The sequence below is a fragment of the Gasterosteus aculeatus genome, chromosome 17 (genome assembly GCF_964276395.1).
Source record: "Gasterosteus aculeatus chromosome 17, fGasAcu3.hap1.1, whole genome shotgun sequence".
In the NCBI taxonomy this organism is placed as follows: Eukaryota; Metazoa; Chordata; class Actinopteri; order Perciformes; family Gasterosteidae; genus Gasterosteus; species Gasterosteus aculeatus.
Window position 1 is genome coordinate 15,406,334 of NC_135705.1, and position 18,015 is coordinate 15,424,348.

The window sequence follows — 18,015 nt, forward strand, 5'->3', positions numbered from 1 at the left end:
GCTCTACACGAGGCCGCATCCTTTGACAAGTTAATTAAGATCATACCAAAGACATTGAAACAAAACATTTTCCAGGTGAAACGAAATAGAATTTTATTGAAATGTTTCGTACATTTTCAGCTGGGCAGGATCAGGTTTCAACCAAAGTTCACTTGAAGTGGTTTCTCATACCTAAAACACTGCAGGGGTATTTTTCAACTCCGTCACGTCCCCATTAAGACTCTAGAACAAACCTCTCTCCCTCTCGGTCTCTCCCCTCCTTCCTCCCACCACGATGCGTCAAACCATTTATAATGATCAGACCTAATTTAAGTAAATCTGCTGTTGATAAAGGGCAGAGAAGAGGACACACTTTATGGCGAACACCCTGGAGGCTCCAAGTAAAGCCCTCGCATCCATCATTCATTTGCTGGAGCTGCCTGTTAGGACTACCAAGTCTGTGAAATTAACCTTGTAAGGGGATAAAATAAAAATAATAAAACTGACCCGGTAGCACTCAAAGTCTGCATCTCAAGTAGAGCCTCAACTCTTGTGGACATTTTTTTATTCGCAGTTGTGACACATCCAAGATACAAGTGCTGTTGTTCTGTCCAAAATAACTTGAGACGCAAGTCTGTTATTAGGAGGAATTGATTCTGACAGCTGAACATGACAGCCAGTCTACTGCAGAGACCGACCGTTTGACAAAGTGCCACAACCAAAATATTTGCTAAATAGAATAGATATTTACTTATCAGTTTCTGGGGGTTAGAAATGGGGCTACATTTTTCAATACAGGACACAGATTCATACACGTCCACACTAGCTGAATATATGAATCAGACTGAGAAGGAGCTGAACGCAACACAAGAGCAGAGTCAACACTCTGTTGTTGATCCTCCTGGTGGCGTCAGTGACTTCGATGTTCCTCATATGCCAACATGTATTGATACAGATAATCCAGTATTCATTTGTCCTAAAATGAAACCCCATTCAGACATTTTACTCCATGGATGCAGTACCAGAAACGTACTACATTTTTGGCAAACATTCTAACACAGGTTTGTAAACAATTTTCCCTTGTTGAAATAAAGACTTTTCGAAGAAGCCATTCATCCGTCCATCAAACTAAATCCATGATCCATAAATCAATGTTGAAAAAGAAAATCTTTCACTGCTCTGCAGAACTCAAAACTGAGAATCAAATACATTTTAAATTGTAATACAGACTTGCCCTCGGGTGGATGACAGGTTTGTCGCTTCTTTCTATAAACAGGAACACAGGCCGTCTGCCGCTGGATAAAGCTGGAGAGGAGGGCCTTCACCAGGGTCTCAGAGATGAACCATTCGGAAAGATCAGGATCGGCAATATCTCATCATTCAAGATCAGGTACCGTTACTCCAGCCAGGTTGATCCTGAGTGCTCTGGCTGGTCGAACACTATAGCAGCTTTTTTTGTGTTTTTCACGTTTCTCACTTTTTCTTCACGTTTCCAGTTTTTCGATTTTTTTTAAATTTCTTTTTTTTACACCGGTCATTCCACATAATGCACAACCGTACACACACACAAACTTTGTAACGCTCCTTTCAGACTTGACATCCGTTCCTTCACTCACCTCTGACACACACACACACGCACATCCTGTTTCCAGGCAGTTCTAGTTCCTTTGTGGAGCCTGTAGACCCAAAGGGTCGGCCCTCACTTGACGTTTCTGGGTGTAAACACCTTAAGGCACCCATAATGCACCATGAACACTAAACACTGTTGGTGCAAGGACTCCTGCCCCCTACAGACAGGGGATCATAATCCTTGAGTTACCCTCACCCACACATGGCCAATACAACTAAATTTACAATTCATGCACACGTACTGTTGCATCTCAATCAGCTCAATTGATTTCTGCTGATCGTCTCATTTCCTTTCCCTTCAGCCTTAAACCTCAACAGCAGTATTGTGTTGAAACAAGGTAATCCAGTACAGTTGTCATCAAAAGAGTGGAAACAAGGCGGGCGAGAGATCTTTGCCAAATGAGATTACATAATGGATCTTGCGTGCAAAATGGCTTCAAAGTCAAAACACATAAGGCCCGCGGTAATTTTTTTGCATTGTTTTCAACAAAAGTTAAACAATATATCATCTGCGGACTCTTTGCACTACGAGTCCCAAAATAAATAGATCTCCCTCTTTTTTTTTTTTTTTACTTAAATACAAGTTAATATTTTCTGATGCTCAAAAATACTTTTTTTGTTCTTTTTTTGCCTGAAGATAAAGTCCTTCAAAGAGTTGACGGTTTACCCCCCCAAACCCCTTCACACATGCAGGCATAATCTTCCACTGGACCAGTGGTATGAAATTCCACAGGAGCCCATTCAGAAGAAACTTAGAGAAAGCAAAAGATGGGGGTAAAGTCAGTAATAAAGTGAGATTTCCAAGATCGCAGGCAACAATGAAGCCAGTGGAATCAAAAAATAGGAGGAAAAAAAAGTAGCTAGTAGGAATGAAAAAGGATGATAGGAGGAGGGGGGGGGGGCGCTGTAGTAGAGCCAGTAACTGAAGGTGTGTTCATAAATAACAGCCAGTTGGAGACACCCTCCCGGTTCGACACTCCTTTCTCAATACTGATTAGCGGAGCGGCGGCGAGCGGTGACCTCAGCACCAGGCCTGAGATCTGCGCTGGTCAAAATCAGCGATCAGCCGCTTGATGTGGGCCAACTTATTGTGCAGGTACTCGCAGCGCTGTTTCTCCTCTTGGTAGTTGGGGCTGTGCTGTAAAACGAAACACGCACATGTCACCATAAACATACACACAACCCGTGTTTGACAGAACGCAGCAAACGCAGTAAATAAACAAGCCATGTTTTGTAGTTCAAAGAAAACGCATCCTCATAAGAAACAAGTCCATACAACTACTCACTTGTTTCATCTTTTTGTACTCTTTCACGACTTCTTCTTGCACCTTCTGTAGAAATAAACGGAATCCACATTAATATAGAACACAAATGAATAATCAGAAACGACATGGCTTGCATTCAATATCTATTATTATCTCCTATATCAAAATGTTATGAATGCTACATTCAGCCGATAGAGATATCACAACTAAAAAAAGGACAGCTTGTCAACTGCAACAGAAGTTGTGACAATGAAGGAATCCTTCAATATAGCTGAATGTCTTATCTGCTGTATACCAGGAATTGACAAAATAACAGGAACTCTACTATTGATTAGATACTTTATCTAATATTTGTATGATTCGAGTCCATTCACAGTCTGCATCTAATACAATTATTTTTACCAGCCACCTTTTTGGACAATTGCCGAAACGTTGTGTTAAATTACAATTCGCCCACAGATGCTCGCATATTCGCATTTGCCGACGTAGTGGGAGTGTCTTTAGAAGGTGCGCAAGTTCCAAGCATGTACGTTTGTATGCTGCTTTATTCTCTGAAACGCCATCGGACGTACAAACAAAATGAAGAGTCAAAAAGAAAACTTCAGCCCACACTCGTCCGTAGGCGTAACGGACTAGACACAAACTAACTGCCACAGCAGAGGACGGAACGTAAACTCATATCTAGTATTTCACGACTACTTTATGGCTTCCGTACAAGTCTCGTAACAAAATATGACATGTAAGATAAAGAAACAAACAATATTTACTTAGAAGAAAGCATTTAATAATGAAATGCCCTTTGACATTTGAATAGCGATTTTAGCAGTTCACCACAAAAAGTGCCCGGCCAAGCGCATTCCTCGATGATGTCATTTTCTGGTGTGTGCCCACTTGGCGCGTATAAACCAAGCTCAACAGTGCGCAGCTTTAGAAGAAGCTGGCGACACCCACATTAGGTACAGTGCATTCAGGACAGCTGATCTGACCTGGTATTCTTTGGTGCCGGGGGCCAGTTTCCGGCACTTGGAATCCAGCTCGGTGAAGCGGCGGGTGATGTTCTCCACGCGGGCGTGTAGCTGGCGATACTCTTCGTACTCTGCGTTAAAGTCGTCCTTGTAGCTTTGCCGCTGGTCCATGGACACCATGGGCATGTACTTCCTGTGAGCACGGAAAAGGAAAGTCAACTAAAGGATTTATTTTTAAGAAAAAAAAAAAAAGGTGCAAACTCTCGCCCAACTTTCTGGGTCTCAAAATGCCATTTGCTAAAAGCTGTAATCTTTAAAGAAAGGTGAGAATCTCGTTTAACAACTTTTGAGCTTCTCTATTAGTGCACTGGATCAGAGCACCCACAGCACACAAATAAAACATATGCATTTCCTGTGCTCTCATTGTTGAGAGTGGGTCAGTTCTCAAAGTCCTGTTCAGTCTAATACTACAAATTGTGAAATGTGAGACCGGAGAAGGTGAAGACCGGGAACGGCACAGAATATGAAGGTTACTCACACTACATAGTCTGGCGTCGCAATGGTGGGGGCGAACTCGGGGGCTGGGGCTGGTTTCTCTTTATCTGAAGGGCCTGAGGAGAAAGAGGAGAGTGGAAGAATGTAAATACTGCACTGAGAATGAGGGCTGGTAGGTCGGTCGTTATGCTCTCGACCTGCAAATGTGGCGCAGGTTGAATGAATACTGGTGTTACTTTCATAAGGGAAAAAGCTCAACACTTTAGCAGAAGGGCGTGTATGCGTTTCAGGTCATGGCCTTAAGGAAGAGTTGCTTGTTCCAAACCTAATAAAGAACCCATTTAACAATTATTTAAACAAGATGCCGGCTATTGGAACAGTTTGGTTATTAAAATAACTGCAACCCATCAGTACGGCTGGTTCCATTTTCCAGAAATCATAAATATGGGCAGGTGCACGCTGGACGCCTTAGAGATAGTTACTTAGGCCTATTTATAAAATAATGAATTAAAAACATTTGAATATGTTATAAATAGATTTTGATGTTTATTCATACTGAAGTGCAAAGGATCAATGAGTCGGGGTGTTGAGACAACATCCAGCACATCAGTGTTATCAAAGATCAAACCATGTGGTTGGGTGGGATGGAACAGACAGAGATAATTTGTAACAAGGTGAGCAACAATCCAAAGTCTGAAAGATCGTTTGGCTGGAAAGTAGTTAGTCACAAGATAGAACCACGCAGCCTCAATTAGAGAGTCCAAACACGCGCATGTACGCTGGCTGACTTTAAAACACTGGAGCAAAAAAATACAGCACAGAGTACAGAAAATGTGGTCTGAGTGTAACAGCTAGACACCTCCTTTTCCATCACATGTACTTGATTTCATTCGATGTTGATTTAGATAAAGTACAAATTTGATTACCACACTTTAAAGAGATGTCCCCTTACAGTAGGTCACTGATCTAAAGTAAACCCTGTAATTAGTGAAACGAATGTGAAAAAATGCTGAGAGCATGATACTGAATACACACTCAAACATTAGAAATGTGTTTTTGCGTAACAGATAATTGATATTTCATTCAGACAGAAACGCACCTTGATCTTTGGGAGTATTTTTGTCGATAACTTCGCAGTTCTCTTCTGCACTGCGCTTCTTTTTGGCCTTATGAGTGTCTTCGGCCTGCTCTGCTACACTGGGAGGACTTCTGCTACTTTTTTCCGTCCGTTTCCCTTTCTCCCGCTCTCGACCCTTTTCTTTGTGCTTCTTGGATTTCTTTTTAAACTTCTTGTTGGTACTGCTGGACAAGGGAGGGCTGGTGATGACAGTGGAAGTAACTGTAAGGGAGGTGCAAGGAAGTGCCGGAGGAGGACGGGGGGGACTAGGAGGGGTGGTCGGTCTGGCCACGGGGACAGGGTGCGGATAGTGCTCCTGCAGGGTCCTGTCGGAGGAGAAAGGGCTGGGGGAGGGGTCTCTGCAGGAGGAGCTCTGGCCGATAGGCAGGTCCTGGGTGCCGCAGCCTTCCGGGGTGCTGGGTGAGTTGGAGTTTGAGGCGGGGCTGGGCTGCTGGTGAGAAGGAGCGGGGGGGTGGGACGGGAGCGGGAGATGGGGAGGAGGGCCCGAGGTGACGTTGGCGGGGAGGGACGAGCGCTTGGAGCTGGGGCTGCCCTCCTCCTCGCGGCGGTCAGAGGAGGTGGAGGACGCGGCTGGCCCTCGATTGCTGAGGTGGGAGATACGGGCTTTCTTGGGGGCCAAAGGATCAATAAAGTCAAAGTCTGCCTGGCGTTTCTGGAAGAAAACACACAGAATTGTCTGAAAAATGTCATACCTCACAGGGTTGGGCGCGTGCTTGACGGAGTGTTTTTGCTCAGATACCTGGGGGGATGTGGGTACGCCCTCTTTGGGAGAACTGCTGGATGGGAGGGTCTCAGTAGGAAGACCTAATTTGCTGTTGAAGACAGAAAATAGTGTTGTCAAAAACGAGCCCTTTGCATAACGGTAAATGTTTTAAAGATTCCGATTTGCAGTTTTCTGCAGTGAAGAAATGTGTTTAAAATGTTTGTCCGGCCTTAAGGACACAAATAGTGGTGAAAGCTCAAATATCTACCTATATGGCATTATGTCCCCATGATTAACATTAGACAACGTATCCCCGTATTTACATTAGGGAAAATCAAATAACGTCTATAACTATAAACCTAATTGTGAGCTACATTGTTAAACTTTACAATGCTGAGCTATGATCTCCGATGGAAAAATAAAAGGCTCGACAGGCCACTTATGTACCGAGCCACGTTCCGGTCAACCTGTGTCTTCTCATCTTCAGAGTAACCCGGCCAGTCCCGATGGACGTCACGATACATAAAGTCCTTCAATGAGTATGTGTTGTCTTTGGGGTTTAGGTTTGCCACCTGTTTTGGACACACAGACACAGTTTAAAGTTAAAACCGAGAGCAAGACAAGTATACGTGTTCTGAAACTTGACATTTCCTGCCGTGCCGAACATCTGTGCATGTAAATAATGTTTAACGATTAGTTGGCTTGTTTCTGTGATAAATTAAACACTTCAAGAAGATGTAGGATACATAAAATATCGGCTGTTTAAGTACAAAAATATGTACTGGATTTCTCTGTAATGGAGGAATTGTAGCCACTGATGAATAGGTCACTCACATTTACATCTAATCACATCTAAAAAAGAGACACCCGAAAGAATAAAACTTGCCTGTTGCAGGGTGGTCCCCAGTGAGCTTCGGTCCTTCTGGTTGATACCGTCCCGCTGCAAACGGGCAAGCACCTCCAGCTTCTTGTAGGACCTGAGCGCCAGCAGGTGGATGATGCGATCCCTGCAGGAGCGCTGGGACACAGGGTTATTGGAAAGGCACTTGCGAATAGTGTTGGCTGGGTTGATGGGGGTGGAGCGCTTGCGCTCTGGAACCACATCTTGGCCTGATAGCCCCGGCTTGCGCATATGGACTTGCTTTCCTAAAGGAAACAAAGCAAAGACAATTTTAAAAGTCTGTTTTCCTTGCAGGGAAGTTTATTATCACTCATATATGCTCAAGAACATTCCCCGGCTACTATCTACATCTAACTTCCTGGAGCCAGTCGTACGTAGTTACAGACACCACCACCCATCCGTGATAATACCAACAGGAGATTGGCTATAGTTTAAAGTATACTCATTCTCCCTTAGTTCAGATGGCCACTAACACTCAGTGTGTTTACATGATGGTATAATTCAAATCTTTGCTTAGTTGGACTATGCTATCTTTCGGGGCAAGTGCTATTATCCCAATATACATGGCAGTGAATAAATCGAATCATTGGCCGAAAGCATGTCCTATCCGATACGATAGGTGGCGCTGTTTTCATTACAACTAGTTGTGATACAGCCATTTCCGCTTGACCGCTTCACCACTACCAACAACAACAACAACATTACGAGAAAGATGGCAAACGGAGAGCAAGGTGAAGCTACATCCCTCTACTATTTTTGCATGATGTTAATAGGAGTACAGCGAATGCGAATGGCGCTATTGGCTGATTTGATAACGGAGAGAAGACGCCGTCGGGATCTCAAGCATGCGCAAAGTCCAGTTCCTTATCCGATTCACCGTTACATGCCGCAATAGTCGAACTATCAACTGGATCGGATCGAGTTATCCAGGGGTGTTAGTCGGATCGTAGTCGGACAGCACATAGTCGGACAAAGGTGTTTACATGAAATGGAATTCGATTTCAGTCCGACTAAGCCAGTTATTCGAATCCATCTAACCACGCTGACTGGATATTTGAAAAGGAGCCAATAAGCACCAGGTATATTTGATTTGCTGGCGTTTTGAACAGTCAAACGAGTCCACAGCTAATTTCAACTTGGAGGAAACTGTGAAATACAAAATCGGTCTGTTATGGACCGCTTGCGTTTGTGGTAGGGCTGTCAACGAATTTAAACTGCGACTGTCTGCTTTGCGGATGGGCGCTCGCCTGACTACTGACTATATTGCATGAATAAAATAGACCAGATAGGCTACAACAGCTTCATGCACTGGTTTGATTATTTGCCGTCTCATGCCAAGGAAAAGTTCCGTTTTTACAGCACAGCTCGCTCGGAGCGTTTAATGTTGCTACTGTAACTTTCAGTTTTAATCACTGAATGAAGCCTGCCATATTTGGGACAACAATTGAGACTTTAAATTGCTTGCACAAAACTCTTGATCAGCACTCCGCATTTATTTTATTATTGTTGTTCATTTTAATTATTCGAAAGAAAATATTCGAACATCATTTTTGAGCAATTTTGACAGCCCTAGTTTGTGGTTACTCACACTTTCTTTAGAATATATTTCAGAGCTTGTTTTATACAGCAATTGACAGCCTGCTGACCCCCACGCACTACTTGAACCCAGCAGCGTAAAAAGAGGTGGGGAACCCCCCCTACATCTTTTCCTTTAAAAATGATTTGCAATAGTATGCCTGAAAACGGCTCTCACATGACTATTTAGCCGCAATGGGCATACAGGGTACTGATGTAAACAGGAAGTAGATTGGTTGCTTGGTTACAGAGTATTATCATACTCTAAGCTCAAAACAGAAATTTTGAGGTTTTAATTACTCTAATTATTATGAGTGGCCCTGGACTCTGCGTGTAAACGTACTAGTGTGGATGTACTATAAGAGCAATGTCAGAGGAGGAAGCTTTTCTGTCTAAAGGTCTCATGGTCTGTACATGGGAGAACTTTTACAGAATAAGAGTTTAGTCACAGTGCAAGAAACAGCTTACTAAGAGGAAGACAACAAAAATTAAGTTTCAGACTGAAATTAACACCCTACTAAAGTAGGACGCTAAAGGCCCTTTTACATTAGTTAATAGGGCGCTTGCTGGAAACCAGCTGCTAGAAGCCCCCCCACACCCCTTTTCTCTGCAGCTCCTCTCATTTTCCAGTTTCTATCAGGGCCAGTTATATGCAAATGTTCCCCCGGGCCCAGAAAACAAGCCAGAGGTTTGGTTTCATGTTGAAAATTTGGGGACTGAGTTACATTTTGATTCAGGTACAAACAAGGAACCCTTTGACAAAGGCTTGAATCCTACTAACTAGTTTTAAGTGTGCCTGTTAAAGAGTATGACTTGTTAGAATTGTTCGCGATGGGAAATAAAACTAATTTATATTATACATTTACAAATCAATGTTTGAAGATGTTGATCGTATCTCATATTTATGTAATTATTAAAAGGATAGATGCGACAGTCATCTGTATTCAAACTATAGAGGATGTGCAACACATTTTTTTCACGCTTATATTTTCTCTAAAATCTAGCCTTTGATATTTCATAACTTAAAACGCACGACCCGAGTAGCAGCAATTTTCTAGGGCGGGAAATCAGGCCTGAGTGAAGACTTTTTTTTCTTCATTCAGATAAGTCGTTTTGCCTAAAGACTCTCTGCTGTGCACACAGGGTTACATTCAGACAACCACTGCTAAAACAGACGAGATTACAAAGAACAAGTAACAAGAAAACCCTGCAGCTAATGTTTTCCCACCAGCCACAGCCAACCATAGTATGTATCAAAAAGTGATATATACACCATCTTTACCTCCATGCAAAATGTAACCACACATTGCATCCCCATTCGCAATTACAAAACAGATTGCATCCAGCGTTGATGCTGTAGTTTGTTGGACCTTTGATTGCCAGACCATTTCCATATGATAAGAGGCTCAATGAGGATAGTTTTCCCTTGTGGTTTCCTTTACTGGCATGCAGACCTTTTCGTCACAATATTATTGGAAAAAGATGCTGAAAATAAGCCCGGAAAGATGAATAAACATTCGGAATGAGACACTACATAAGCACGTTTTTGGGCTGCAGATCCCTTGCCCTACCTGGACAAATGGATGTGGCTGGAGAGTGAAAAGCCAAATTAGATTATAAATTATGACTTCCTAGTGAGCCTGTGTGACAAATCCAGACACTGGTCAGCACAGTGGGCCGGAAAGTGTAAAGGCCGGCGCATGCTTCTGTGTCTGCGTCGACGCACTCGTTTCAATTCATGGTTCTATAGTGTGTTGCAGAGCAATTCACCGCCAGAACAACAGGCGGAGTAACGTGTTTCTGTTGACGACCTAGAGTCACGTCTATTTATTTATTTGTTTATTTATCATAGACACATCGCCACTGCTGCTTTTCATCGCGGACACATTTGTCCCGTATTTTCCTCCACAAACCGGCGTTTGCGGAGATATCCCTCCATGAATCCAACCCGCTTCTACCCGCCAATGACGGGTTGTATAAGCGGTCATATTTACGCATTTCTTCCGACAAAAGCTCTTAAATCTGATCCGCTCTCTCGTAAACATTCTTCGTTTTAATAATGGCGACGCAAGCCTAGAAAAATGGCTCAACACACGCAAGGAGGTGTGAAAAGGCACGCAAGGGACACACAAGGGGGTCTTGCGTCTGCGTCGCTCTGAAAACGCAGAAGCATAAACTAGGCTTTAGGGAAAGATTATGAAGTCTGCATGTCATGGTGCTAAACAAAAACAGCATTTAGTGCTTGCACTTTTAGTACAGTTCTGACAAGTTATGCGCCAATGAAACTGAAACCTTTGGCCCTTATCAGGCAGGCTGCTAATCTGAAGAAGACTGAGACAGCAAAATGGCTGAGTCAGCTGCAGTGATGGGTTTGAATAGGGTCAAGCCATCAGCTTTCAGTCCCACAAAAGGGGGCCAAGTTTGCAAAGAGAGGAAAGGTGTTGAATCGGACGTAAAGCCATGCCGGTGTCCAGGACACAGACCTGGCATCTGGCGGCGCCCTGTGCAAAAGTGAGACTGTAGCAAGGGCCCCACCTCTGTACCGGCCTCCAGGCTTGATGACTTTGGTCCCACGTTCACGTGTGTCCTCAGCAGCCTGGGTCATGCGTTCCCGGGTCACCTGGTAGGAGTCATTAGTGGCACACACTGTGACCTTGTCCTGTACCGTCCCCAACAATGCCAGGTGTGAGGCCCCTGAGCTGGAGACAAAGAGAGAGTGTGATGCGCAAAGCAGAAAGGGATTACCTTCTAGCAGTGTGTAGCAAGACAGTAACAGTTGATTCAGCGGACCAGTGGTTACCATTACCTCGCCACATACTGCTGGATGCACTCAAAGCTTCCCTGAGGGTTGTCCTTGCCCACATTAGACAGGTAAAAATCAAAATTGTGGAAGGTGTCTGAGGAGGAATCGTTCTTGGGAATTTTAATGCGCTGTAAGGGGTCACACAAAAAAGAGGGAACAACAATATATAATATCCATTGACATCTGAACACTGACGATTAATTGAACTAAGTTGGCCAATCAAATACACGTTAATTTGTCACTACAAAACTTATGCCAAGCCACCTTCAAATGTGGCCCTCGTTCTCTTTTTACAGGTCAGCCGTATACACATAATTGTGTAGAGGCAGGGTCCACACCACAGCTGTTGGGTTGTATGTTTGAATAATGGTACTAGCACGAAACACGAAGGTCCCTTGAGGTCTCATCCGCTAAGGGGAGGCCTCATGCGAGTCATGTGCATTATAGACTAACGTGCAATGAGAAACAGTGTTCTCAGTACATTATTTGGAAGGATCTGAAATCTGTGGCGCTCTGAGCAGTTCAGCCGACCGTTTGCATAAAAGGACGCAACTGTAACTGAACCTGAAATAAATACTAATGTATCGTACTGCTGCAACTACTCGTAGTGCTGCTGCTACTACTACTACTACTAATAATAACAATAATAATAATGAGCCATGCTGGTGACAGATAAGTGTAAACAAAGCCACAGTTGGGTAGATTATTAACTTACCCCTTGGAGTCCCTTGAATTGTATTGTTGGCTGTGAAGGTACATTCTGTAAAGGGAAGAGAAACAACAGTTCAAGCCCAACTAACACTGGAAATGTAAAGGATTATTACAAAAACAATAACAGTATGTTAAGTAACAAAAATTGGCTGAATTAAGAGTCTCGAACCCACAAAGCAACCGTTGCGTTGGAGTTTTAGTTGGAGGAAACAGGAGAGCCTTGGGTGCACACTTCAAAGCACTGTCAATACAACTTTTTTAAAATGTTGCACTCAAACATGGCGTAAAAACTACAGCCCACAGCTAGGTATTAACCAACATGCAGATTCTGAGCCCAAGCGAGAAAAGAATTGGTAGTAATCATGCAAAAAAAACCTGAAGCGCCAGCAATGCAGAAAGAAAGCCTCATTTCCATGCGACTGTCATGGCAATAGTAGAACTGACAGTATGTCTGATGCAGGACTACAACTAAAGCTTATTTACATCACGGATTACAGATCATTCAAGTTGAGTCGATGAAAGTCAATTTAAATGAGCATGACAATTCTCCAAACCCAGGTGACGTCTATTGCTTGTTTTGTCTGAGGACAATTAAAACCTAAATACATTCAGCTTAAAAGTCCCCTGGAAAAAAAACCTCCCATTCAGAGTAATAAAATAAGAAATGTAAGGATTTTTTTGCTTGAAAATAAATAGATGCAAATGAAACAATTAGCAACAATAATTGCTGGCCCTAGTGGACTGGCTGTTGAAACAATGGGGAACTGTGAGCCACACATACTCGACAATCCACTGGCAGCCAACTTCAGGGCTCGGCCCCTGCACAGAAACCATGCAAGTCAACTTTACCTTCTTTTGAAGTGGTTAAGAGGTGCGGGGTAAGCAAAACATTTTGACTTTAATCTGAACTTTGACTCAAATACGGCAACTATTTGAAAAGAAATTAATTTTGGAAAGGTCTTTGCTTTGTGCAGGTTCTCAGGTTGGTGTTGGAGGCTACGGTACTTGAAATGGAGTTGACAGCCACAGAAATGCAGTGGCTGCTCTCATGGCGTACAGGATATGATTCTTGATACTTCACTAAGTTAGAGCTGAGGAGGCTTGATCAGACTTTCAAAAAATGTTTTAAATCAATCAATTTGTTTCAGAGGGATTTACTTTTTATTATCAACAGCTTCTCTGTATTCTTTAAAAGTAGAACTTGTCTTGCCAACTCATACTGATAATCTTGGATGAAATGAGAATTTTCTTACAACTAAAAATAACTCATGTTTAAACCCCAAGGTAGTCCAAGCCACTGGCTCCCTCCCCCACCACACACACACACAGTTCTGATCACATTTCACATCACCACAGAAAGACAAAGATAGCCAGCTTCCATAGTTCGATGACTGGTTGAGCTGCAACACACATTACCGAGAGGGAGAGAGAAACAAAAAGCAGGCAGTTTTGGCTGCTCAGTCAGCAAGAGATGGCAGGCTGCCGTTCAATGTAGCGCACAGACCGGCATTACCACATCCAATAAGGTCGTAGCATGGACTGTCACAAAAGAATTCCTCCGACTTACCGACGGATCGCTTTGAAAGTTGACAAACTAAACTCAATCGTTCTAAAATGTTGATTCCTTTCGTCAGTTCATTAAAAAAAAACGTGGCTCACAGTGAGCAAAGGTTTGATGTGCAGGAGGGCGAGTGGCGTGCGCGTGTGTGTGTGTGTGGCATCCATAGAGACACAGCATGTGCCATAAAAAGCGGTCACATGGACCTCTGATCGGTCCAGCCCCGCGCAGCGCATCAGCCCTGAGTGGAGACACAGGCCCAGGCAGGCCATTACGTAACGCACGGCGTTGTTGTTGGCAGACTTAAGGTCAGGTAACTTGGCTTCAGGCCTCTGCAACCCAAGACTGCAGAGCACCAAATTAGGTCACCTTTGTAGCACCTCCACAAGATTATGCCAATTGTGCGGTTCAAGATTAACTAATTATATTTAATCTATCTATGCAGTGAGCCATTATCACACAGTTCCAAAAGCCAGTGTGTTGAGAGCTAGAAAGTACGCAAATGCAATAGATTTAACAAAATGAAGACTATTTTTGTTTAGAAAAATGATGTTGCTGTCAGAAACCCTGTAGCGTTATCTCTTAATGCTGGTCAACACCTCATGCAGCAAGTATCTGATAATGCCAAAACAATTTGAACATTTGGAAAACAAGCCCAAATAAAATATTTAAAGTGTGTGTAAACCTTTGAGGCATTTAATCGTACGAATGCTTGGCTGCGGTGTGTCACATTTTATATTGAAGTTGATTTGCTGTAGAAGGGATGAGCCTTCGCTTCAAACCACTGCCAGGATGTAACGTGACGTTTCAGTTAGCTAAAACTTCTAGCCATATGGCGAGCTGACTAACTAGTTATCAGCTAGCCTTATGGCGCAAGCCAGTCAGCGTTAAATGAGCATCAACGTATCCGTGGACATCCACCGCTCTGCCAAAGAAGGTTAACTTACAAACCTCGTCGAATAAAAGTCCACATTGGTTGACCCAAGCATTTACGATTAACTCTCAGTTTGTTAAACTTGTCTGGGGGGACGACGAGTGCATTCGTCGTAATGACATTAACGTCACCACTTTCCTAATTAGGTCAAAGTAACGTTGGTTTAGAACTAAGTGTACGGAGATCAGGAGAGGGGATTCACACAGAAGTGGCTAGCTAGCTAGAGCTAACGCTGGCTACTTAAAGCGTCTAACTTTCCCGACAGGTTTTCTAAATTAAATACAATTTGTCAATTCGTAAAATCCGGCCAGATCACACGGCCGGGATCCCCCGTGCCGTAACCAGTCGGTCAACATAATGACACAAGACTAATACCGTATAAAAAAACAAGCAAAAGTAGCCCTGTCAACAGCGCAGCTAACTTTGACGCGTTAGCTGTAGCTGTGCGTGGCAGTTGGGCTTCCCAGCTGAGACGAGCTGTGTCAGCCCGACGGTCCGGGCTGTTTTCTCTGAACTGAAGTAAAAACGGCCGTTTCACTCACCATACAATTTTGGTGGCTCTCTATGGCTCTCAGCGCCGTCTCGGTCAATTTGACGTGTAATACGGTGACTCTATCTGCGGTCTGTTGGCCACAATTTAATCCATACCTCCCATCCTCGGAGAGCGCCGCCATCTTTACCAGCCCTCCACCATCGTCCCTTTGAGGGAGCAGCATTTAGCAGCCCAGGCGCCCTGTGCTCGCCGCTCTGGCGGGGAGGGACTACAGCTGCAGCCTGAAGGGCTGACGCTGTCGGATTAGTCTCGACCTGGCTTGTTAGTTTTTCACTTTCCCACCAGAGTGGAGTTAAAGTCGGCTTGTCGCATGTATAATTGTGCGTTTCACTGCGGTTTAAGTAATTAACAAACGTCTATTAAAGGGTCCCACTGCACTTGCGTAGGCTGTAATTTAGAGGCAACCATGGAGAGCTTTACTTTAGTGTTTCTAGTGTAGGTTACTTTGTACTTTTACATGTAAAAAAAAAATATTTCTACTCTGATATTGCTACTTCTGCTGTGGGAATAAAGTAAAAGCTCTTATTTCACCACTTGCTTTGGGAATGATTGTGCACAAGAAGTTGTAACATGATTTATTTGTAGCTTTACAAATCTGTCTTTCAAGCTATTTACAAAACCAAGAAAACACGTTGTCACAGTTGATCTTTTAAAGCCTTACTGAAGGAAACATCCCAGTTTTTAGTTGCCCTTTCTCTGTAAGCCAGAAGCCGCTCTCTGTAGTTACCTCTTGGCGAAACTGCCTCGGCCTGCTGTGTTTTTGCTGACATGCTCTGACTAATTCTAGCCTAGTGAAACTGTTAAAGGTGGCTTTTGTCGACTACACTTCAGTGGGAGCTAAACATTTATCAAATACAGGTCATACAGCCGTTGTAAGATATATCTGCATGAGCTAAATCAATACGATTCTGAAATGCTTTGCTAATGTTGTCTTAACATTTTGTGCGTACTCTTCATATATTTCAAATTAAACTGCCATGCTCAAGAATCGCACTGTGAGGACAATAAACTAAGAGGGTCAGTAGTAAAAACCAAGCACCGCTTTTGATCTTGTATTTTTAGGTCTTTTCACAGCCGGCTACTCTTTGAACTGCTATAAGTCGCTCTGAAATGGTCTTTCATGTGGTTCTCTTTAATGATACGGGTTCGTAATGTGACATCAGCACAATGGGCACAAGTGTGTCCCCCATGTGAGCTGCACTTCCACTATCTTTGGTGTCAGTCCCCTCGACCTGGTGATTAGGGCAGCGTGTTTTGGTGTGGATCAGCCTGGGGCAGGGTGGGGTAAGGCCTGGGTGAATCCAGAAGATTACCATAGCTCTTCACTCCACCCATCCCCCTGACTTACACACCCACACACACACACACACACACACACACACACATTTGGGACTTCCTGCATTAACCTATCAACAACATGATTCTTCAAATCTCCCAAAATAAAATGCCAGACTTAGTTTGAGTACATGCTTATTTTAAATACTGAACTGAGTTGATTCCAGAAGTACTGCGTTTTGTCTGACAGGTTGTGTGCTAGGCAAATAAAGCCTTCATTGGTTTTTGGAGCTTTTGTGTTAATAGAGGCCCTGAAGGTGTCACCTGACACAGTGTAAAGAATGCTTAAAATTACAAACTTTTTGTTAGAGGCTAAACATTGAACACAGTGAGTACTTACCTGGGCAGTCCTTTATTGTATTACTAGTTTGCTATGAGGATTGACCTCTTACAAATGTTCCTGAATGTGGATACATTTATTATAGTCTTACCCTGGAGAGTAATGCGATGGGCTGTGAATGCATTCTGCTGCAGAAAACTGCACACTATGTTGCATGCACGTGCTGAGTGCATATCCAAACCCCATCTTTTACTTCTTGCTTTACGACAGGAGGATAACAGGTTGTAGTCTGTTTGGCTAACAGCTTTTGGACTAGACTGTATGGCAGGTAATTGTACTACCAGTACAGACACTTGGCACTTCTCAACTCAGCTTCTAGCACTGAGAAATAAAGCAAACACGCAAGGGCCAAAAAACGTTGTTTAAAGCTCGCTCCAAAAGCAAGTTTATCCCCACAGACATCCACGTTAAAAGGGCCGCGAGATAAAGGGACACATTCCTTTCTACAAAAGCAATTCTTGGGTTTGTGTGTCCTCAAATGTTCTTTTTATTCTTGATTTTAGTCAAATACAACTGAGTACAACATGAGTTTTCACGGATCTTCGGAAGTTTACCTCCAGCTTCATTCCACGTGGCAATCTATCCCTGAGGACAGATTCTGTTGGCAGGGAGAAAAGCCATCTGCTGCTGATTAACCCTCCCATTAAAAAGGAAGAGAAGCACAGTGTGAACGTGGTAGCATGTGTTTGTGTGTGGGAAAGAGAGATAAGCAGACACCAACTTCAGGTCATTTAAGTTTACTCCAACACATGATGTGGAAGACAACGTTTTTTTAAATGAAAAATACTTAATAACTTCCTAAACCACTATTACCAATTTCTAAAAGCATTTTAGTGTCAGCTGAGGCTTAAACATGGCAGCTTCTGTAACCTGGAGAAACAGCATCCCGGTAAATCCATTCTCCCCCACCTGGTATTTAAAGACCTTGAAACAGCAGCTCTTCCAGTTAATGATTGGCCACTGTGGGGAAAGTGTGCACTTACACTGTTGACTCTTATCGCTGTTGACCACAAAGCCACTGGAGCAGTATCTCCCGGGCTGACATTAATGGAGAGCACAGTGCTCCGTTTTAAGAGACAGGTCAATTTCTTTTTTGTCTGCTGTGGAAGAGATAGCTCACGGACACAACTG

At 43.4% G+C, this 18,015-nt stretch overlaps 1 protein-coding gene across 1 annotated transcript; it reads right to left on the reverse strand.

Moving 5' to 3' along the window:
* Positions 1-67: 67 nt before the first annotated feature.
* Positions 68-15,543, reverse strand: ell2 (elongation factor for RNA polymerase II 2). The gene is made up of 12 exons (XM_040203741.2): positions 15,199-15,543; positions 12,169-12,213; positions 11,457-11,581; positions 11,186-11,349; positions 7,061-7,320; positions 6,622-6,746; positions 6,211-6,283; positions 5,433-6,123; positions 4,377-4,449; positions 3,860-4,031; positions 2,895-2,939; positions 68-2,746 (listed from the first exon to the last, which is right to left on the reverse strand). Exons 1-12 carry the CDS (start codon positions 15,370-15,372, stop codon positions 2,630-2,632), a joined length of 2,064 nt encoding a protein of 687 aa, XP_040059675.1. The 5' UTR covers positions 15,373-15,543; the 3' UTR covers positions 68-2,629.
* Positions 15,544-18,015: the final 2,472 nt, after the last annotated feature.

What these genes read in the sequence shown, in the direction of transcription:
- ell2 (XM_040203741.2), bottom strand. Translation starts at nt 15,372, where the DNA reads ATGCTGCTCCCTCAAAGGGACGATGGTGGAGGGCTGGTAAAGATGGCG. An exon ending in GCCTGGAGGCCGGTACAGAG is followed by an intron (nt 7,321 to 11,185) that starts GTGGGGCCCTTG and finishes TGTTTCCTTTAG; the next exon opens with GAAAGCAAGTCCATATGCGC. An exon ending in GTTGACCGGAACGTGGCTCG is followed by an intron (nt 6,284 to 6,621) that starts GTACATAAGTGG and finishes TGTCTTCAACAG; the next exon opens with CAAATTAGGTCTTCCTACTG.